The following is a 15,658-nucleotide window of genomic DNA, read 5'->3' on the forward strand; positions in this document are numbered from 1 at the left end:
TTGAATCCTAGCTCTGCTGCTTCCTTAACTGGGAGCGCCTGTCCAGACTACTTCCCTTTTCTACGTATAAGCATTCTAATCCACGTACGGGAATGCGAGTCCTCACTCCCATAGAACTGTGGAAAGGGTAAATGAGATGTGTTAAGGACCGGTCCATGGCAAGCAATCGATAAATGACAGCTCTATCAATATCATTGTGATGCACATTGCAAGTACTCAAAGACTCTAGGTTCATAAGGGATTTTCTTTGTAGAGTCAACTTTGCACATCATTTAACGAGTGACTTTAAAAAATTTGAATTTCAGCTTCCTTACGACAGAGACAAAGAGCCCCGTTTTTCAGAACTTTAATACTGTATTTTAAATACTGTATTTATTTTAATACTGTATTTTAATACAGTATTTTTATATACTGTGTTAAATACTGTATTAAATATTTTAATTTTAAATACTGTATTAAAACACACTCTTTTAAATACTGTATACTCCTTCACGCTTTCCTTTGAAAGAGGTTTACGGCCTTTGCGGCTTCTGGCAACCATACAGCAGCATGCTTCAGGAGCAAGTTTCCAGGGCCAGAGTGCAACTTGATGCTACAACAGTTTTCAGCCAGAGGTGGTGCCACTTCCAAAGGGGGTGTTTGGAATTGGGGCAAGGGAGGTATTTTTGTTGTTGTTGTTGTTGTCATAATGATGAGGGAGTTGTTTGTGGTACTTAGCGGGCGAGGGCCGAAGAGACCGAATGTCCTGCAATGGCAGGAAGGAGCAAATGGAAGGCCCATCTGGAACAAAACGCACCTCCACTGGTAACACCTTCCAAAACCATGGCTCTCGGATTGCTAGAAGTAAAGGCACAGGGCTCCGGGAATGATCTAAGACTTGTGCCACTGGTTGTGGGAGTCTCAGTAAGCGCCCCTAGGGGAGGCCAACCCCACAGCAGGGCTTCTGCTATGGGAAATGCTCATACCCCACGACCTCCTTTAGGAATTTTTAAAAGAAAATGTAAAGTAATTCTAAAGAACATATATTTTTCAATGGAACAACGTTCCTGATCTGAGAGAAAAGGAACTAGAGGATGTCTGATTGTGGAGAGCCACTTGAAGTGAAGACCTAAATAGTCTGAAAACTGAAGCACGAGGAGGATGTCTTAAAGAGTTAGTCAGAAATGCTCCTTGTGCTAGAAAACACCACACAATTGCTCCAAACAGCATTTGAAGAAGTTATCTAGTCCAGTCTTTTGCAGGCGAGGAAACTGAGTCCCAAAGGGGAGAAGTGATATTTTAAAGTAACCAAAAATGTTGTGATTAAAATTTGTTTTTCACCCTCCCCTCAATTAAGATCGCATTGTCCAACCCTGGGTGGTCCCATTCAGAGCTGTGTGGACTATCTATGTGGATTGTTAATCTAACAATATTCCAGCCGATGGTGGTAAAGTGACTAGGGGAAGGAGTGCATTTTTCTAATTTCACAAGGTCATTCTTGAGACTAGAGGAGGGGTTGCCCCTATTTTTCACCTGACATTCCACTATTATAAAAAAGGAGAACCCATGCCCATGTATCCTAAAAGAGAAAGCAAACTTTCCTTGGTTTTATACTGTAGTAAGTAACATCGAGTTATCCTCAAGCACATGGCTCATAATTGTGCAATAATATGCCTCAACAGAGTCTATTTGGCAAGTTTATATTTGGGAACTCTCAGAAACAAAGCCAGAAACTATACATAAATCTTCATTTCTCCAATACATAGAAATGGCTTTGATTTTTCTAGTCTTTTAAAAAATTTTCTTTTCAGGTAATACAGATAATAGACAATAGCCAAAATGATCATGAACTTATGACTAGCTTTTTAAAAGAATACAGACTGCTTTTATGCCTTCAGTAATATTTTAATAGAAAAAATTATCAAGCAAATATGGTGATGTGATACATGCCCGAACCTCTTTGCATCACCAGATGGGTTTATATTCCTTAAAATCAAGGCTAAGCCCTTCCTAACTCACAAACTCCCAGGTGTTAAAACAGATCATTGACTAGAATTTCTTATTCTGACCCCTTTCTGTCTGTCTGCAGACTAAAGATCCGGAGCACAGAGTTGTTAAGGGACTTGCCTAATGTCACAAAGCTGGTGAACCAGGAATGCAGAGGTCAGATCCCAGTTCTTTAGCTACAGCCTCAACAATATATGTAGATACTGTGCAGGCATTTAATTAGCATATTTAAATGAGGAGAGACAAGGCTATAATAGAAAAGGGCCTGATACGTTCATGGATTAATTTGCAATTCAGTTATTGAATGAGGTAATGCTAATTATTTCAACCATAAAACACCTCTTCATTAGAAAGCTTATCATTGATATTCATGAGAAAGCTAAAATAAGAGATTTTCCTGCTTAAATGAAACAACTTCCAAACAGCATCTTTTGTTTCAAGTGTGGGGCAAGCAAAGAGGGGCACTGAAGTGGGGAGTTTCTACTCTGAAGTAACTGGAAAGCCATGCTGGAATGATGTAGCTATAAATGTATGATAATTGCATTGTATTTGGCACAAAACGTTACCATAAGTAAATATTTAAAGGAGAAACATCATTCCTTTCAAAAAAGATGCCAACAGGAAAAAAAGAAATAAACAATAATTGCAGGGACACTACACGTCGGAAGAAAACCATATTTTAGAGCAATAAAAGCTGACAACTACTTGCTTCCAGCATCCAAGAGCCTGCATGAAAAAGGCTTACTACACCACGAGCCAGATTTGGGTTCTTATGTTGGCTCTCGTGCTAACTTGCGAGCCCACAAGTTTCAATTCTGTGCCTCAGTTTCTTTCTTTGCAAAATAGAGTTCTTAGTGGAGGATTAGCAACTACTTATCAGGTTATTTTTTGTATATTTTGACTTTAATTATATTGAAACAAATCATTTTGCTTTAGGTTGGTCAGCGGATCACAGTAGACTGGAGTCAGAAGCAACTTATACCAGGGCTTAAAGTCTGTAATTAGATGGAATGTGAATAAAATTAAAAATTAATTCTGAAATTCCTTTAAGTTAAACACAATGACACAGTATTTTTTTTAATTTAATGAAGCAATAATTTTTATGCCCTCCAAAGTTTGAGAGCCCCTGAGGCAGATTTAAGGAATGCCTATAAGGAAAGTCTAGATACACATATCTGGGAATTAAAACTCCTTCTTCAGATTTGCTATCAAATCTCTAGTCAAAATGGAAGTGAGTGGAGTTTTCTAAGGGGTTCCTGCTTGCCCTCAAGATTTACCCCATATATTTCAATACAAAGCTGCTTCTATGACCTTAATGCCTATAAATAGATATTATGATACTGTGAGGATTAAATAAAATGGAGAATTAATTTGTATCTTACTTGGGGGCTAGGATGTAAGTTATAAAACGGACATAACTCAATTGCAATTTAAAAAAACATTAAGTGGATTCTATAAAAGTGTACGCTTTTAAATCATCAAGTTTCTGGTTAGTTTAAGCACATTTATGTATCTGAAGTTTATCAAACCACTTCATAAGATCTATCCTTATTTTTATGAGCCTAGCATTAGAAAACTCTCTAGTCCCCATGGATTTTCCCTTCTCCTTGACCTGACTGCTTGATCTTTCTTTTTGTCAGTGATTTTACATACAGCCAAAATATGTGATTTTTCTCACATTTCTTCCCACGCAAAGGCTCTTATTAAAAATCTCAAGGGCCATTCAAAATAAACATGTCCAGATTTTGCTTTTTTCCTTTCAGGTTGGTTCTTATCTAGCAAGCCCATCAGGACTGCACTAATGATGTCAAAGGTCAGGTCTGTCAAAGACACTCATGGTCATTTATTATAATTTACCACTCTTCTGAGGGTTTATTTATTGACAGGGGCTTAAGGAACTCCAAATAAATGAATACATAAATCCAAGGACATGACAACAAGAATTGAAAAGAACATTTGCTTATCACTGATGTCAGTTATCTAAATTGCCAAGGTAATCCCCACCCCTCTGCCTCACAGGACAGCAGGCCATGCCTCACAAAATTCATCCAGGTCGCTGTTCCTACAGGAACAACCACGGACCTCTGCAAATGAACAGCAGGGAATGAACATCCCAGGATGTAGAAGTCTTCTCTCGTGACTCACCAGGGATGAAGAAGGAACATCTGAAATTTCACCCAAAGGTTGAGTCAAATCAATCTGCAGATTGGCTGCCTAAGTGTTTCTGATGCAATAGCCTCTAACCTCATCAATGCTCCTGAATAATAACTATCAAATTCAAAGGTGAGGGTGCTGTAATTCACGGTGGTGAAGAAACCTGACCTAAAGAGTAAAATGAGGAAGAGTGTTGATGCAGAGGCTGATTTGGATACCGTCATCCTAGCTGCTGGAGTTTTAGGAAAAAGGAATACTTAAGCAAAAGCCCCTGCAGGGCATGGACGTGACCTTGGAGGAGTCTATGCTTTGCTGTGGTTGTAAAAGCTGGTACCCTTCTTGATTCCCTTGGAGCTTCCTTTTCCATCCTAGAAGCTGAAGACCTTGCCCTCGTCCTCTCACACGGATCTGCTTGGGGCCCCATAGGTGTTCAGCAGGTTTCTGTGGGCTCAACTTTCTAACCACATCCCTGCTTTCAAAAACAGGAAAATATTTTACCAGAAGGGAAAGACGCTAAAGCAAACCGCACTTACTATACCGGAGGCGGCCGAGCACAGTCCTCGACCAGAATATTTATTTGCCAGCTGGGACACCATGCATATCAAGGATGATACAAACACAGCTATGACATCAGCTTCTTCCAAACTGTAGATAAAAGCACTCACTGTCTGACACTTACAATTACGCTTTCCTATCAAATTGCTGTGTTGACAAGAATCTCACTGGGAACTGACTAGCACCTTCTCAAATGCCCACCAGACAGTTATAAACACATCATTCTCAAGTTGAGAAGAGACTATTTGTGAGGTAAATTATTTCCCCACATTAAAGGCACCTATGATTCCAGGGTTCCTGGTATGCAGTGTGTCCACACCACAATTTGCACAGAGTTCTGCTACTTCCTCTGTATGTGAGAATTAATGGAAGTGCTATGTGACATGCAAATTTTTTAATGAGTAGAAAGTGCTAAAGTTGCAGGCTGCATAACATTTTAATTTCCCAAAGTCAGGAAGTTCACTGATGCAGACACAATTCCAGGCAGTTCTTATTTGTAAACTGTTATTTTTAATTTGCCTACTGTGGCATAAACCCTCTTCAGCAAGAAGTAATTCTAAATTCCGATCTGAACTGTGACATATCCCTATGTGGGACTCTCATCTTCAAATGGGATTAAAAACTAAAGTCTAGAGGAGTAGATGCTGTCATGTAATAATCTGAGTAAATTCATAAATACATATGAAACACCACTTCTGGATCAAGCTACGTATGTAGTTTTGGATTGCTGTTTTCTAAAGGAAGAGGGGAGTACAGATGAAACCGTTATATGCCAACCACGACAAAGGAGATCATACCAGAAATTCATTATAGAGATGATAAAAGTTAGAAGTTTTTAGGTCTTGGTGATATCATTGTGTTTCAACATAAAAGGTAAACATGGTTACTGGCTTAGCATTTTGGGGGACTTTCAAGTGCTTTCTTCTTCTTTTGTATCTCTTTCTCTCTGTGTCCAGTGTTCTCTCACTCTCTCTCTCTCCCTCTCCCTCTAGCCCCCGCCCCTTTCTCTCTCTCTGTGCCTAGAACCATTTTATGGAAATCTAATTTCAAAACTGTATTGTAGAACCAGGGACTGCTTTTATATAATTTTAGAAATGATATAAAGAAACCTAAATGGGCAGACAGTATAATGGACCTTCCAATACTACCTTCTGAACAAAGTATACTATTCAGTGTATTGTTAAGTAAAAACAGGGAAATCTGTTTAGTTTCTCATATTAGGCTTGTGTGTGTAGTTATTATTTTTTTTTTAAGATTTTATTTATTTATCAGAGAGAGAAAGGGGAGAGAGTGAGCACAGGCAGACAGAATGGCAGGCAGAGGCAGAGGGAGAAGCAGGCTCCCCGCCCAGCAAGGAGCCCGATGTGGGACTCGATCCCAGGATGCTGGGATCATGACCTGAGCCGAAGGCAGCTGCTTAACCAACTGAGCCACCCAGGCGTCCCTGTAGTTATTTTTAATAGTGAAAAATGTGCCAAGTTATCTACTCTTTCTTGTTGTATGCAACCCATACCATTTAACATACCTAAGGTGTCCATTTTTTTAAAAAAATTAATTTTTATTTATTTTTTTAAAATTAACAATGTGCCTATAAGCCATAAAGGTCCAATTTCTTTCTTGGACAGTAATTGACTCTGATGTCTTTAATAATGCATTCCTGTGAAATAGCACAATTTTTTGAAGTTCTTAATCTGAAGTTCTTTTTTTTTTAAATTTTTAAAGATTTTACTTATTTATTTGACAGAGATCACAAGTAGGCAGAGAGGCAGGCAGAGAGAGAGGAGGGGAAGCAGGCTCCCTGCTGAGCAGAGAGCCCGATGCGGGACTTGAACCCAGGACCCTGGGATCATGACCTGAGCCGAAAACAGAGGCTTTAACCCACTGAGCCTTTAACCCAAGAGCCCCTAATTTGAAGTTCTTAATTTGAATCTCCAGTTTAGGGACTACTTTTTCAGGCCAATGAGCATCCATCCAGTGTAACATATACATGACACATGTTATACTTTAGTATCAACCAATGTGCATGGATGGCCTAAAAATTTAGTGGAGCTCCTGAAATTGCTTAAAGACCATGACCTTGTTTCACAAATGAAATTACACAGCCTCTCATAATGAATCCAATTCATCAAACACTTTAAATGTGCTTGCAAGGACAAAGTGATATGTATATAATAGGCAACTGGGAAATAATGCAAAACTATAAATCAGTTCCAAACCCCCATGTCTTCAAAATCCTTTTATATGTATCCTTGATTTACTGGCTGTAAGTTAACTCTTGTCCCCCAGGGTTTTTATTCAGCTAGGGTTTATGTAGGTCTTTAAAGCAAATACTTTTTTTGGTAATCAAATTTTAATCAAATCTAATTTGAATCAACTGGACCAATCTTCTAGGGCAAGCCGATGATATGGCTATTTCTCAAATTCCAAGATTCCTGCTTCCAGGATCATACTGTTGTTCTAGCCGATCCTCATTATCTCTTTTTTGGAGAGTCACCTTAACTATAAACATAATGAACAGCCAAGTATAAAGAACATGGTGAAGAAAAAAGATACTGAAAAAGAAAGAAATTACTTACAATTTCACTGGCCAAAAATAAATGCATGTTTCATTCATCTTTTTCCTAAGCTTACTTTGACACAGTTATGATTAAATGCATATATAAGTCCATATTCTGCTTCCCATGTTAAACCATCATAAATATATTAGTGGCTGTATAGTATTCCACCTTACATAGTATGTAAATGCCATATTATTACTTAAACACTGCTCTAATCCTGGATTTTCAAGTTTCACATTTTTTTTTTCAGATAAGTTACAAAGAATGTAAAGCTTATTTGGCATATATCTTCTTAGGTATTCAGATTAATATCTTAAAATTTATTCATTAAAGTAGGATTACTGGACCAAATAGTATAAACAATTTTAAAGCCCTTAACTCATATTGCCAAATTGCTTCCCCAAATAATTGTAAAAATTTGTATTCTAGTTAGCAAAATACAAGAGACTTCACTTTGCACATTTGCTAACATTTAGCATTAATATACCTTTAAAACATCCATTTATCTTGTAAGAAACCCTCAAAGACTTTTGATTAAAAATTTCATTTAGCATTGGGGAACCACATATTTTCTAAAGTGTTTTAAAAACAAAACTAAGAGGGGGTAAGCAATTTATAAAATTTTTGATTAATTACTCAGAAAACTAAATAGTCTAGAAACTACAGAGTCTAAGAGAAACGAACACTTAAATTAAAACTATGAGCAAAACCAATGTCTGATATGTGCTACTTAGGCATAATGGGAGATGAAACTGAATTAATAATGGCCTAATTAGGTAGTCAAAGCTATTTTAAAATAAGGTTTGCACTATAGTGTTGTTTTACTTCCTAACTTTCAGTCTTTCTCTATAATTATGGATTTAAGTATGTCTCTCCTAAACAGTATAGAAAAGGATTTTTTTTTTAAGATTTTATTTATTTATTTGACAGACAGAGATCACAAGTAGGCAGAGAGGCAGGCAGAGAGACAGGAGAAAGCAGGCTCCCTGCTGAGCAAAGAGCCGGATGTGGGGCTTGATCCCAGGACCCTGGGATCATGACCTGAGCCGAAGGCAGAGGCTTTAACCCACTGAGCCACCCAGGTGCCCCTAGAACAGGATTTTTTACTATAATTTTGAACCTCCTTTAACAGATAAATTTAATTCATTTACCTTGGTACCCCTGACATATGATGATCCTTGGTCTATCACCATCTTAATTATTGTTTTCATTTTCGTGGTTGTTGCTCCTTTTCTGTCCTTAAAAACCTTATTTTGAATTTATAAATCTACCTTTGTGTGTGTATTCAGTCTTAATATTTTAACTGGTAAACTTGCATCAATGGAATTGAATGCAAATAGTGTTATTTATTGTTTTTACTGAACACTATATGGATATTAGAAAATTTTAACTCAGATCACACTTTCCCACATGCTATGTTAAGGTTGTCAACAAATTCACTCCATTTTATTTTCATTTTATTTTCTGCCTCTTCATTGGTCTATCCTTTTTTAAAGAATCAATTTTTATTTTATATTTTTAGTAATTTACTCAGTGAGAGTTTGTGAATTATAAGCTCTCTTTCTTTGGATTGTCTGAAAATCTTTTACATTTTGCTCTCTAGAGCAAATTTGGATTTTTTTGTTCTTTTCTACCTGTGTTTTAACCTCCCTTCTCTATAATCATTTACTTTATCTTTCTTCCCTGTGTTCTGAGAAGTTTCATGGGATTTGCATTCCAGTTGACTAACTTTCCCTTCAGCTGTATCCAAAGTTGTCTCTGATAGGATTTTTAACCTTCCACTGAGATTTAGCTTTTAATTGTTTACCATCCTAGGCATTCCATTTGATTTTCCCTCAAATCTGTCTATCCTTTTTACGATATTGTATTCTTACATTTCTGCTTAGATGCTTTTTAAAAACACAGTTTGTCTTTTTACTTTTATTTACTTTATAGTCTCACTCAGACAGCTCTAAGCGCATGTTATGAGAGTGCTAAGTAACTCACTTACTGTGTTGTGCACTCTTTCTGGCAGCAGACTGTTCCCCTGGGAGATGTGAAACTTTGTATTGTAATCTCATTTCTAGGAGTGGGCTATTTTTGTCAGAGACCAATGCACTCAGGCTGTGGAAAGAACTCAAGAGAATGGCGTGTTGTTTGCTACTGCTGGTACCCTGGAAGTTTCACCAATTACATTAATTACGTATCTTTTGTTTTTTATTCTTTTAGTACTGTATCTTAGACTCCACAGCAGATCTGGATGTAGGATTGTGGTTTTATTATAGGCTTTATTTAAGTGAAGATTTTGTTTTTATTTTCTCTGTCATGAATTATCCTGTGGCTTCCCTGGGCTGGTGGGTAAAAATTTTCTAGTTGTTTTTCACAGTGGGAGTAGCCACTTATGAGACCTGGCTTTATTCAAAGAGCTCTAGATTTCAACTCTTGGCCTCAGGCTTGTGCAAATTCTGGGCCTCTACCTCTGTCCTAAAACAAAAAAGGCTCACTTCCAATCCCTAGGATCTATATCCATGACCAATGTCCCTCTGGATTTTTCTGATACCCACTCATGTCATGCAGTTACCTCTCTAGTTTTATCTTGACGATTTGAGGATTTCTCTTTTTTTCAAACTTGACTCACTCTCCTTTTCTCAGACACACATATATATGTACATTCCATACATATGTATATGTATATCTTTTAAGTTTTAATATTTTACCCAATATTTCTATATATTTTGAGTCAAAGTTATTTGTATCGAGGGTGGTGGTTAAGGAAGGAATGTGACTGAATATGACTGTTTTGAACACATTACTGAATAGGCATTAACAGTAATCTATTCTATATATTTCACATTGTATTGCTCTTAAGTGCCAATCTGGCTTTTAAAATATACTACACTACACTACCTAGGTTTCTGAATTCTACAGACCTCTATGATAAACTCTGAATTTCTCCTACCTAGAAGTATGTCTACATTTGTATCAGAATCATCTGTATATAATTTCAACTAGGAATACAATTTCAGAGGTACTGTACACTTGGTTTAATAGTAACTAGTTTTACTTTGAGACAAACATTGCAATGTTGATGAAAGATGTTAATGCCTCAAAGACCCTAATTCTCCTAAAGTAAATAAATGTTAAATGATAATCCCTAATTGTTAATTGCTACTTTCTGGCTTTCTTTTCTACCCCATTCTATTTCTTAATATAGACCCTGTCCTTGCAAGCTGGGTACTTTCATTATTAGAAAGCCTTTGTTTCCCGAATAAGGACCAAGAGCAGTATTATTTCTTTGCAAGACTTTGGTGCAATGCTATGCCAGAAACACCCAGCTTACTGGTAAGTAGAAACTATAACTTTCACTATAAAATACTATCATTACACAGTGCAGCACTATCTCTGTGGTTTTTATCACTGAGGAAATCAATATTAAAGACTACAATTTTCTGTTGCCCTAGAGTAGAAATAGGAGGGGAGATGAAAGAGTTTATTGACTTAGTAGGGCTGATACTACAGCAAATCAGAATTGTAAAAGGAAATAGCTTTTTAACTGACTATTTTAATCCAAACACTCAAATGTATCAACCTAACAAGAGACTTGATAAAAAATAAACAAACAAAAGGAAACAACAAAATACTCTCTTGTAGCCTTGTTTTCCTTCCTGATTTATACAACCACTTCATGCCACCATTACTGACAAATATCTGTACGTTAAAAAAAAATTCTATTAGTGCCATAAGAAACAAGCTAGATGCCAAGGGGATGCTATGTCATGAAAGTCTTAATTTGAATATGTCATGTTTGTATTTGACAAATACCATAATTTAGTAAATGTCATTTTGTGTAACCAATTAAAGACCCAAAGTTCCATCTTGCCGGATTGTATTTCTTGATAAATAGGTTGCTTTGGGAATTTTAAAATATGCACAATAGAAGTGGTAGGTGTTAAATCCTCCAAAGTTGAAATACGGTATTGAGAGAGAGAGAAAGGAAGAGAGATGAGGAACAAGGGGAGAGAGAGAGAGAGAGTGAAAGAGAGACTTCAAATATTGCTACTTTTTGATCATATGAATCAATTTGTTCTCCACTAAAGGAAGAATATTAAATTATAAAAAATGTTAAAATAAGGAATAACTTGGTTGTGCTATGTTTTTATTTTAATCCTCAACTCAAACTCAGGCCTAGAGGAACAAACCCTGTATCTCTGGATTAATGGTTAGGAAAACAGCTGTATTCTTTTCATTCTTGCATTTCTAATACAAACTTGGTGAGATACACAGTAGCAGTCTGAAAATCATAACCAGAAGCTGTGCTTTACACTCAGCAGCCGCCAGGTCTCAAAGAATGCAACATACTGTGGACAGAAAAATAAGAAGCCTGTTGGATTTCTATTCTGTGTCAGCAATGTAATTACTTATTTGTATTTTAAGTAAGGGGTTCTTTTTCAAGGTCCTTGTGTGTATAGGCAGTGGAAGGTCAACAGAATTTCATAAAAGGGGTGAAAGTGGAATACTTTATTCTTAAATGATAACTATAAATACTTCTACACAAATATATGTGGTTGCTTCTGTTTTGCAAAGAATTCACAATACGGTATAATGAATGTCAACATCTGGAAACTCTTATTTAAGATCCAAAGATAGTCTGTTGTCTGATCCATTCATCTCCATAGGTGTGATATCAGAACAATTCTTACTACCTTAATTCGTGGTCATGTAAGATGGTAAAATTTGTATATCCAAGGACAACTCAATGAAAGGGGTAAGAGTTTGCAAGTATGGAAATCAAACTACAGTCTTATTAAGAAAAGCTGAGAAACGAGGTCTTGAAAAATGGGGACTATTTAGCTTCCTCACTCATTATATTCCTTAGTCAATCTTCTATACCCATTTTTAAAATTTTTGTTTTATTAACATTATTTCCTTTTAACAAACACTAACACAAGCCTAGCATTTTTAAGGACTTACAGAGATGCTCCCACTAAGTATTCACTGTAAATTGGTAAATCTATCTGCAGAACCATTTCCTGGGCTTTATATGTATTTTACATTCATGGACATTGGTTCAGTAATGGCCATGAATTAGGAATAAATAGCTTACTTTATCAAAGTCATGTGATTCTACTCCGAGGAGTTTGGGGTGCCCTTTTATGCATTCAAATAAAACTAAGGAATGGTTCCCTGGTCTGGAAAGAGTGACAGTTCCCCATGGATGTGACTGAATCACTCTTTGCTCATGAGAACTCAATAGTGTGTATGTCATTTCTTAACTGGACAGTTATTATTCATTCCGGTTCCTGGGAGATTAGTTCTTTCCATTCTGACACAGAGCTAGTATTCTGGCATATTACTGCATTTTTCCCCCTGTTTGGAATTCTTAATTTCTAATATTTCCAAGAAATCCAAATGGTTAAACCTCAGGCCTCGCATGTGTCTTTTGTTTACTCAAATTGACTTACTCTGCATGCAAAGCCCATCAGTGCAGTTCTTGGATTGCAAGACGAGGCCATCACAGTCCTTGCCTCCGTTCTTGGGGGCGGGCGCCGTGCACTCCCTCCTGCGCCAGTGCGTGCACTCGGTCCCACAAGTAGACCACTTGCTCCATGAAGTCCACCTGCCATCCACTGCCACGCACACACACAAAAACCAGCAGAAGGTCAGATGGAGAAGCAGCTACTTGTGGGGAGAAGGAGTAGGGCTCATGTACAAATAAAATAAAACAGAAAACCGAAGAAAATGCCCCATCAAGGAGGACTGCATTCATGTCTGCTGCTGGGAAGTGAGCATGGGAGATATACATCATCAGGGTTCTATGAAATTTTCTTCCTGAGGGTGTGACTGTATCTTTACTGACCAAGGCAAGGAATTGCTTAAAGGAAGGCACAGAAACCAGTGCTGTCACCAGGAGCTGATGAGGACCAGGAGGTACATAAAAGTAGATCATGATGGTACCTCTTTTTTCTCTTAAAAGGGAAGCTTTTGGATTTTGCATTGAAAATTAGGGGACCTCTTTCCGGAGCCAAGGTTTCTTTATGCATAGTGTCATGTGAGCAGTGCAGGTAAACCTGTGTGGCAATATGGAGAAGAAGTCTATTTATCTACTCACTGACTCAACTTTCCATGTATCCACCTATACTTATCTAATTATTCCTCTATCTATCCATTTATTTATCCATCCATCCATCCATACCTATCATTTATGTATCTATGTATCTATCTATCTGATCCATCCATCCATCATAGATTATCTATCTATCATCCATCCTTGTCTTAAATACTCTTTTCATTTTATTTTTTTATCCAGGCAGCTTGATTCTGTTGAGACCTTCTTCAATGCTTTGTTGAAATGACTATTTTTTTCCATATATGATTTGGTAATTCTATTCCATTATTTGATAATATAGAAATTTCTATTTTTTTACGAATAATATTTACATGCATTCTTAATTCTTTTGCTGTGATTTAGTTATTTAGAATTGACTAACTTTCTCCTTAATTTTTGTTGCTGGCTTGTTAGTAGTAATCTCAGTGATACTGAGCTGATATATTTCTATCTTAAAAACACACAACTTAAATTCTAAGTTGAAAAAAGTACACTAAATTGCACTAAAGTCACACTTATAATGCCTTTTTAAAAAATTCTTACATAATTAATACAAAAATATTAAAGAGTAGTTAAATTTAAAAATTTTCCTGAAATAATATAAATAATTATGATTACCTAGAATTCAATATAAAACAATGCCAAACATCATTTATTGAACATCTAATATATATAACATCTTACACTTACATATTCATAGAAATTATATCAATTTTAGTGGTCTACATAGTTTAGGAAATCTGTATGATTTCATATTCAAATTATTGTGTAAATATATTATGTATAACGTGTATGGAGATATAAACATACTCATATGAAAAAATTATGAAAGCATTAATATTTCAATCATCCAGAGTTGGCTATTTAAGCAACTCCCAGCTATTTGGAGAAAAGACATTTGCTTTGACCTAGATCATCCTAAAGTGCGCGCACGCGCACGCGCGCGCACACGCACACACACACACTCACACACACACACACTTTTATTTCAAGTCAGAATGTTCAACGCAATTTTAATTGTGGAAATCAATACCTATATAAAATATAGGAGAGTATAAGGTAAAATATTGAAATCCTAAAGCTAGCTAAGTGTCAAAATTTGTTACACAAATAAAATCTCTCAAATGCTTCAGTATGGGATACTGTTTGGATATTTGAAAATGGACACTTGGGAATATAAAATATAGATTATATTTTTCTTTCCAGCTCATTTGTACAACCCATCTCTGATAAACTATTTATTAGAGGATGGATAAAACAAAATATAGACTAAATAACAGGAAGTAAGGACACTGTTTCTAAATAATGAAATCACAGAAAAACAAAATACAAATAAATAAAAAATGAAATTGATATCATAACAGCTAGCTCAATGGAGTGTACAAAATTTATAGATTATTTCAAAGTCATTTTAGTTAAACTTTTTAATATATCATATAATTAAGCATTTTAGTTGGTTTTGAGTTTGGCAAATTGCACTTTCAATTTGCCTAGGGTAAGAGCTGGTGACAATATGAGACAGGATAAAAAGATGCTCGGCGGCAGAGGGATGCAATCTCGCCATAGGTGCCACTGCAAATAACTCACAAAAACAGGTGACCAACATCTACAGACAATAAAGAGCTGACTGCATTGTATTTTCAAAATCCATTAGCTCATGTGTCACAAAGCTTTGCCTTCATTTTAATTCATTCCAAATATTTTATTTGCCCTTGCCCAGAAATGGACACCAAATATCAAATATTTCAGTCTAAAACATTTTCTAAATTTTAATCCCAATAATGTCCATGGCTGTCTGAAGATCAAGGGTTGTTATTCCTAAAATGTGTGGCTTTCAGTGCTGCCCAAATCCCTTGAATTACAAAATCTATAATCTTGGCTCCAGCAGTTTCATTGAGTAATAGAGAGGGATTATTTCCCTAAATGTTTAATCTCTTGTTTTATTCTATTTTGCATGTTTGGGTAATAAAGTTAAGTACAGTTTGGGGGGAAAAGATTTGATTTCTCAACAATGTAAGCATTTACTGGTATGATGGATATGAATAATGTTTATCACACATTCAGGTCAAGAATACAGGTTTTTGTATTCCTGGAATGGGAAGACGCATTTGGAATGAGAACACTGGTTTATTTACCTGGGCATAAGGTGGTACAGGCTATTTTCTGCACACTCTGCCCCTCACAGAAGGCACCACCATTGAGTGGTGCTGGGTTGGTGCAGGTCCTTGTGCGCTTCTGATATCCTCGTCCACAGCGGCTATTACACACAGACCACTCTGTCCAGGTGGACCAGCCACCATTGACTGGAAGGAGGTAAATA

The 15,658-nt window shown here is 36.5% G+C and overlaps 1 protein-coding gene across 2 annotated transcripts in view; it reads right to left on the reverse strand.

Annotated features, from left to right (window-relative positions):
- The window catches only part of UNC5C (unc-5 netrin receptor C), a 352,673-nt gene that overhangs the window by 50,042 nt on the left and 286,973 nt on the right, over positions 1–15,658 (reverse strand). For both annotated transcript variants that reach the window (XM_032332945.1, XM_032332944.1), the window contains exons 6-7: positions 15,474–15,641; positions 12,695–12,859 (exon numbers count right to left, since the gene is read on the reverse strand). In XM_032332945.1, coding sequence (XP_032188836.1) covers positions 12,695–12,859; positions 15,474–15,641 — 333 coding nt within the window. The remainder of the gene's footprint in view (positions 1–12,694; positions 12,860–15,473; positions 15,642–15,658) is intronic.

This window comes from Mustela erminea, chromosome 2 (assembly GCF_009829155.1).
Source record: "Mustela erminea isolate mMusErm1 chromosome 2, mMusErm1.Pri, whole genome shotgun sequence".
In the NCBI taxonomy this organism is placed as follows: Eukaryota; Metazoa; Chordata; class Mammalia; order Carnivora; family Mustelidae; genus Mustela; species Mustela erminea.